Source organism: Puccinia triticina, chromosome 2A, assembly GCF_026914185.1.
Source record: "Puccinia triticina chromosome 2A, complete sequence".
NCBI lineage: Eukaryota > Fungi > Basidiomycota > Pucciniomycetes > Pucciniales > Pucciniaceae > Puccinia > Puccinia triticina.
The window spans coordinates 2,330,343-2,337,870 of NC_070559.1; the positions used below are offsets into that span (position 1 = coordinate 2,330,343).

Genomic DNA, 7,528 nt, shown 5'->3' on the forward strand with positions numbered 1-7,528 from the left:
GATTGGGTTTCTTTGTGACTGGGACATGGAGAATGGGATGCCAGTAGTCAAGGTTTGTCATAACAGATAAAATGAATAATTTATGTCTTTGGACTCAACTGATGATTTCATATTATCCCTCCCAGGTCCTCGCCCTCAGCTGTATTAATCCACCAAGTGGCAACCGCGGTGCCAGTCCTCTGCCCCCTCCAGGTGGGAACGGCAGTCCCGCAAGACCTGGAAGAAACCTGTAGGTTTAAGCAAATATTTTGGTCTTCTATCCTATTTGCCACGGTGCTTATGTATCTCGGATGTTGCGTACAGCGCCCATTGGACTGGTAGCGCACGGGCTTCAGCATCCATCCCTCCCTTGCCAGTTGATGCTGAGCAACCAGTCGGGACATCGCAAATCCAAGTCGATGATGCTATGATTACCCCGACCGCATCTGAAGTCATGACTCATAGGTGCCGGCCCGGTTGACCGCTGTAACTCGCCAACGGACGGAATCCAACTTACTGGCGAATGCATTCCGACATCCCAAAGAAGAGCTAAAGCTCCTGTCAGCGTTATCCCAAAACGCCAACGGGATGAGCAATAGGTGACTTGCGCATCTTGTCCGAGTTGGCTGGATCTGCCAACATTTAAAATGGCAATATTTTCACCTTTGCAATTCATTGTTATAATTATTAAATTGGCGACGCTTAGCTCCATCTAATTATCACCCTTTCCCCTCTCCATGTATGAAAATAACCTTCATCAGTAATACGTCTGCTTCTTTCCTAGTCCTTGAACCAAAGTTTTCCAGCCTTCTGTATCTGCTGATTTTCTCTCTTGGTTTTATTCTGAACTGTGGAATTCCTGCAGGCTAGGCTTCAGCCAACGTGCTGATTCTCCAATCGGACATTAGCGGTTTAACATTAATGGGACCAACAGGCGCCCGCCAAAAACTTTTTTGGCAGCATTCCTCCCTCTTTGCCATTACAACAAAAAACTACAGGTCTAATCTGCCCTGGATCGCTTGGCTCTTTAAGCAATTGGCGCCGAGCAAGAGCCAAGCGATGACCTGAAACCATCTACAGGCCGTGTGCTTTTATAATGTGGCCCTCCCCCCATTGTCTGCATTGTACAAAGCGACTAGAACAGATGACAATTTTTCCATCATTTCCTTTTGCATTCCTTTAAGTCATGTTATGTCCGTGTTGCCTTCCACTTTTGTGGTGCGGAAGCTGTCAAAGACTGCCACCCACATTGCCTGGCCTACATTTTTCCAAGACTTCCTCAGAAAATGTCTTCAACCGGGAAACAATCACATCTCACTGCCTTAATTTCCTCGTGAAATCAAGTCCCTCCCCTCCAAAAATGGGAAACTCAGGTTGCCCTTGAAAAATAGTAATTTGCGTGTGTTCCTGGTATTGGATCTTCCTCCAAGCCCTTCTGAGAAATCTTGCCTCACTCATCACGGGTATAAAAAACTTTGCCTTGCTTCTTTCCTTTTCCCCTCTCACTACCAGCACCCCAATACGCCTTTGTCCTTTTGTGGACCATCAACCAATTTCACGCTTCATGACAGTGCTCTCCCCTTCTTTCCTTCCCCCTCTCACTACCAGCGCCCCAATACTGGCTTTGTCCTTTTGCGGACCAACAACCAATTTCGCGCTTCATGACAATCCTCTCCCCAGAAAAACTCCCCCTCCCCCCTCCAACATAAATAAAACGTCCAATACCCAATGATTTTCCCACCTTTCCAACAATGCAACATCTTGATTCATCTCCACCTGATGGCTTTCCCAACCCTCAGCGCTTCTATCCCTCTATCCAACCTACGCCACATCTCTTCAAACAATGACTTCATCACTTATATCTACTCCCCAACAGGAGGTGCATCTCCAATGCCTTCTGCACACTTATGTGATAATCTCTACAAAATCCTCCTCCGCCGTTCCAATGAGAGCCCTATTTTCGGGAATTTGAATAATGTAGTTGTCCTATTGAAGTCTCAAGTTTTTGCGCATGGTCACCTATATGTAGCTTTGTTGAGGGTGAAATGTCCAGGAAATTTGGCGGTTTTCCAAATTGGATTGTCTATGGAACTATTCAATGTGGTTGACAGATTTGTGCTTCTTTAGATTTCTTGTGGTTTGATTATTAAGTTTTGGTCCATTTGTTGAACAGTTTTTTTTTCATTTTGTTGTAGAAGGGTCCACAAATTCTTTTCTGTTTTTACATACCCTTTTTTGTATCACAGGGCGGCGTAGCCGCCCTCAAACCCTAGTTGAACAAAAAAGGGGCAAGTGAAGAAGAACAAAGCTGGCCAGAACTTGTTTCACCAATCCGCATGTGCTCATCGAGCTACAGAGCTAGCTCGCCAAGGCTCTACACCATCATCATCAGATAAAAAAAGGGTTTGATGAAAAGAAACTTATGATCAGGATCTCTTGATTAGTTTTATAAGGTGGTCTGTCGAGACAGAAATAAAGAAACAAAGGAATATCGGACACTTGGAAAAAAAGGGATCACAACATATGCGTATGGAGTTGAAACAAGAAAAAAAAGGTAGAAAAGACGAGAGAATCTTCAGGAGTCCCAGGTAGAGCTGACTCTAGACCTGCGACTACACGGGGTGAAGTTGATAGCGCGAGAACCATCAGTGAAAGAGGGGGTCAAGGAGGTGCCAGAGTCGGCCGCCCCCCGGGGTGGCGAAGGTGCTGTCCTGTTTGTTCCTTGAGACTGGTCTTCATGGAGGAGTCGATGGAGATGGCGAGGGTGTTTGGATTAAAGGGTTGGCTCCGCTGGGTGCGGAGGCCGCGGACCGAGGTGGGGCTGCCTCCTCCGGGCTTGGTGGGGGCATGTTTCGGCGGGGTTACGGTCGAGGCCGAGCGGCCTAACATAACTGCCTTCCGATTCGCATTCTGCTCCGACGAGGACTCCGCCGGCTTGCTACTACCCCCGCGAACACTCGATTGTTGGGGCAAGTATTTCTGCAGCTTACTGTGCGAGCCCGGCGAGTATGGGTCAGGGATCACCTACAGGTTCGCCGATAGGATCCACTTCGGAAGCCAGACCAGCTCGCCACTCGATTCGCGTAGACAGTATACCCAGTGGAAGCGGGTCTTGTGGGTGAACACCCGGACCTTCTCGCCCTGCATCACGTTCGTGAGCTCCCCAGACCAGGTGGTGGGCTGCGATTGGAACGCGACTTGTGTGCCCGAAAGAGGTGACCCGATAACATTGCTTTCCCTCTCCAAGTAGTATCTGCCCTTTGACTGACACCCAAAGTAAAAAAAGACAGCATCAGTTATCGCAGCCTCAAGGGACCCCTCACATTAACATTTGACTTACATGAGACCTAAGTTTGAATGACTCCCCAGCTTTGGTGGTCAACTCTCCTGGAGCCTCGGCTTGGTAGCCGCAAATTGGTGGACCATAAGCAAGGGGTTTGGATTCGGTTTCTGCCTTCTTGTTTTCCCCATCATTGCCGGACTTGGAATCATCGGGAGTGAGCAATAGACTTGCAGAGGGATGTCGTCGTAGCTCAGACAGTATTCCTTGACGTCGTTGATCCTGAGTAGCAAGATTTGAGCATGCATGATGTTCATCATCACAGAAGGCCGAAAGGTGATTGGAAAGCACTTCGATCACTGTCTGCTCAGGGTTTGATTTGACCCGCATGCTGGTCTCTGTGTTGAGTCGCTTGAGTCGGGAGGCGGATCTGGGGTCGGAGCTGTTGAGCGTCTTGAGATTCGAAGTGGAGGCCGATCGGTTGATGGACGACGGCTCAACGGACTGAGGTCTAATAACATACATACACCACGGGCGCACCAGAACGTCATCTGGAGGTATGCGCTGCCGTTGTTCTGACGGTTTGTCTGCCCGCGGCCGCAACCGTTGGAGATTGGTACACATGTATGTTTGGGTAAACGTTGGGCCAACCAAGCCGTTGGCTGGGCATTGGAGGAAATCCCCGGAGCAGGTGCAAAATGTACCCGGGTCACCACGTTGCCGCCGGAAGCCTGGTGGCCCGGGCCGCCACCGCCACCCGCTGGGGGCCCGATGGGCATGTTCCGGCCAGTGGCTTGGCTGCAAGCAGTGCCGATGCCACTGGACACCGCCAGCAAACAGCTGACGTAACCCGGATTTCGTCGCGCTGACGAAATCCAAACTCAAATTCAAACTCGCGCCCCGGGTGTGTCGTCACCTGTTGTGGATTTGGTCACCTGCCATTCTCAGTGGCAGGTGCAAGAGAGCACGACTCCCTTGATGGCCGGTGCTAACCGGTCATCAAGGGAACACACACACCTAGTTCCCTTGATGGCCCGTCTGTACCGGCCATCAAGAGGAACACCCTACACCCTCTCGATGGCCGGTCAGTACCGGCCAGCAAGAGTAAAGCACTATTTATACTCTCAATGGCCGCTACTGACCGGCCATCAAGAGGTGATACACATACCCCTCAATGGCCTGTCAGTACACCGGCCATCGAGACAAAAACACTAAACTCTTGAAGGCCCGTACTGGCCGGTCATCAAGAGCAAAACTCTCTTGGTGATGTGTATACACATCACCCTTGATGTCCCGTCAGTACCGGCCATCGAGAGGAAAATGATACACTCTCGATGGCCTGGACTGATCGGTCATCGAGAGGAAATACACACCCCACTTGATGGCCCGTCAGTACCGGCCATCAAGAGGAATATACTACACTCTTGATGGCCTGCGCTGACTGGCCATCAAGAGTGAAGCGCTTTGCTCTCAATGACCAGTTGGGTCACTGTGCGAGATGCGCATGTCCTCTCGATGGCCGATCAGTCCAGGCCATCAAGAGTGTATTATGTTCCTCTCGATGGCCGGTACTGACGGGCCATCAAGGGTGATGTGTATACACATCGAGAAAAGAGTTTTGCTCCTGATGGCCAGCCAGTATGGGCCATCAAGAGTTTAGTGTTTTCGTCTTGATGGCCGGTGTACTGATAGGCCACCGAGGGGTATATGTGTCACCTTTCGATGGCCGGTCAGTAGCGGCCATCGAGAGTGCAAACAGTGCCTTACTCTCACTGGCCGGTACTGACCGGCCAACGAGATAATGTTGTGTGTTCCTCTTGATGGCCGGTCCAGACGGGCCATCAAGGGAGGTATGTGTGTCCCCTCGATGACCAGTTAGCACCGGCCATTGAGGGAGTCGTGCTTTCCTCTTGCACCTGCCACTGAGAATGGCAGGTGACAAAATCCACAACAGGTGACGACACACCCGGGGCGCAAGTTTTCAATTGAGTTTGGATTTCGTCAGCGCGACAAAATCCAGATTACGTCAGCCGTTTGCTGGCGGTGGGACGAGTGTAGTAAGCTTGGAAAACTGCCTTGCACCAGGGCTACATGTACTGGGGGCAGCCAACCCCAGTTCAAGCCTCGGTGCTGGCAAAAGCAAATTTGCCAGCAGCCGTTGGCAATTCACAGCTCAATCCGTTTGGTCTTCGGTTTCAAAGCAACCGGTTGACCAACGGGCTGACCACCGTGGAGCCACCGACCGGGGTTTCTCACCAGTTTGCCAACGCCTGAGGGGTTGGCGAGACGGTCGAAGAGCTCGGCCGCAGGACCAACTGTCCCAATTCGAGAAAGTGCGCCGGTGGTGTAGTTAAAGAATTTTATCAAGCCGATAACAAAGCAACCCTGTATCTTGTTCAAAGCAAACTCAAAAATTTTAAGCAAGACTTCAAAACATCAATCTCAGCACACATAAATAACTTTCTAATGGTAAAAAACGAGTTTTTCAATCAAGGAGGATCACTCGACGAGTCCAGCTTAGGAAGACGACTCCTTCACTCGATGCATAGCTCTCATTCCATTGAAGTCCGTCACATCATCAGAAGCATCAAGCCAATTACAAGCCAAACTGTCATACGTGCTCTGAAACAATACAAGGACAAAAATAACAAATTCAAATTCTCATCATCATCAAACAAATTAAGCGAGGGATTCAACAACTTAAGGGCCCAATTATAAACAAGTTTTGGGATAATATTGGGATTATTTTCAAATAAGTTTGAAAGATCTTTTTGCTAACTTTTTTGGAATCAAAAATCTCAAAACAACCCAAACCACCTCAGGGAGGTGGTTTGGGGAAAACTGGATTACCAATACTGTTTTGAACGTGATTACAGCTCAGCATGCAGATGCCCGCCATACACCTGACCAGTACTTCCCCCCGCCAAAGGCCACAGAATATGTACTCGCGCAAGATACAGCCATCAAGGCTGATTTGCGAGTAATTGCAAAACGGACACCATGGATGGATAGCCAGGATGCAAGCGCATCTATCGATGCCCGGGACCTCACATGTAGCTCGCAGAATGAGCGAGCTACAGGCTCTCGCAGTTGAACCAGTATGTTGCGCGCAAGAATCAGCCTTCAAGGCTGATTCACGGGTATCTATTGACTAGGGAGAGTCGGCAGACATCGGTGGCCAGTTGTCCCCCCAAGTTCTTGTGAAGGCTTCTGCCGTTGCTGCCATTGTCTTGGCGCATGCGAGATGGACAACTGTCCAACGGAGCAACCTTTGGTATTGGAGGCTTACGTTCAGTTGCACCAGAAACTCATCCAGCATGGTGGTGGGTTTATAATTTACACTTGGTTTGAAACAGGTTGGAAACAGTTTTGGCCCCTTTATCTGCACCATTAAGATAATTTTTTTTTATTTCAAACTTATTTGAAAACAATCCCAATATTATCCCAAAACTTGTTTATAATTGGGCCCTAAAACTCGCCGGAAACACATCAAAGTCAACATTCCGACCAAAATGCACAGCAGAAATTTGTCAAGGCCCACACCCCGAGGCAAAATGTTTCAAGAGACCGGAGAACGCCAAAGCACAGCGCGAATGGTTTGATTCACAAGGATTGAACGCTCCTAAGAATCGCGCCAACCTCGCCAAAGCGTCAAACACGGACAATCCCGACATTGACAGACAACCCAACCAAATTGACGATGTTCAAATTGCAAGTCACACAAGCATACCGACCGTCATCAAGAAAAAGAAAAATTATGTCTTTATGGCTTACGGCAATGAGGTCAACAATGTACACCCCAAATTGGAAGCCATCTGGGATACCGGGGCATCGAGCCACATGTTCAACGACTACTCATTCTTTCAGAACATCAAAAACAACTTGAAATCAAACAACAACATACTGACCGCTGGTGCAGAAGAGCTGAAGGTTGAGGCTCAAGGAGACGTTGTCCTGAAGGGAATCACAGTTGAACAATTTACCCTCAGTGATTCCCTGTATATCCCGAGCATTCAAAATAATCTCATAGCAGCTGGAGCACTGGAACAAAAAGGCTCGCTCGAAATACAAAACCCAAACGATCCATCCAAGTTTATTGTGGTTTTTGATGATGAAACCTTTCTTCACGGTCGTTACGTCAACAATCTTATGGTTGTCAAAATTGAACCGGTCAGTCCTATCTCACATCAAAATCAAGAATCAAACATAGCTGACAATCCAACCTCAAACGTAGATCATAATTGACTAGGTCACCTGAACCCTGAATAT

General features: G+C 48.8%; 1 protein-coding gene across 1 annotated transcript; it reads right to left on the reverse strand.

The window, feature by feature from the left end:
* Nucleotides 1-3,003: 3,003 nt before the first annotated feature.
* On the reverse strand, nucleotides 3,004-3,784 carry PtA15_2A233 (uncharacterized protein; the record flags this gene model as incomplete). Its single annotated transcript, XM_053166233.1, has 2 exons — nucleotides 3,004-3,243; nucleotides 3,320-3,784. 2 exons carry the CDS (start codon nucleotides 3,782-3,784, stop codon nucleotides 3,004-3,006), a joined length of 705 nt encoding a protein of 234 aa, XP_053017475.1.
* Between the last annotated feature and the right edge of the window lie 3,744 nt (nucleotides 3,785-7,528).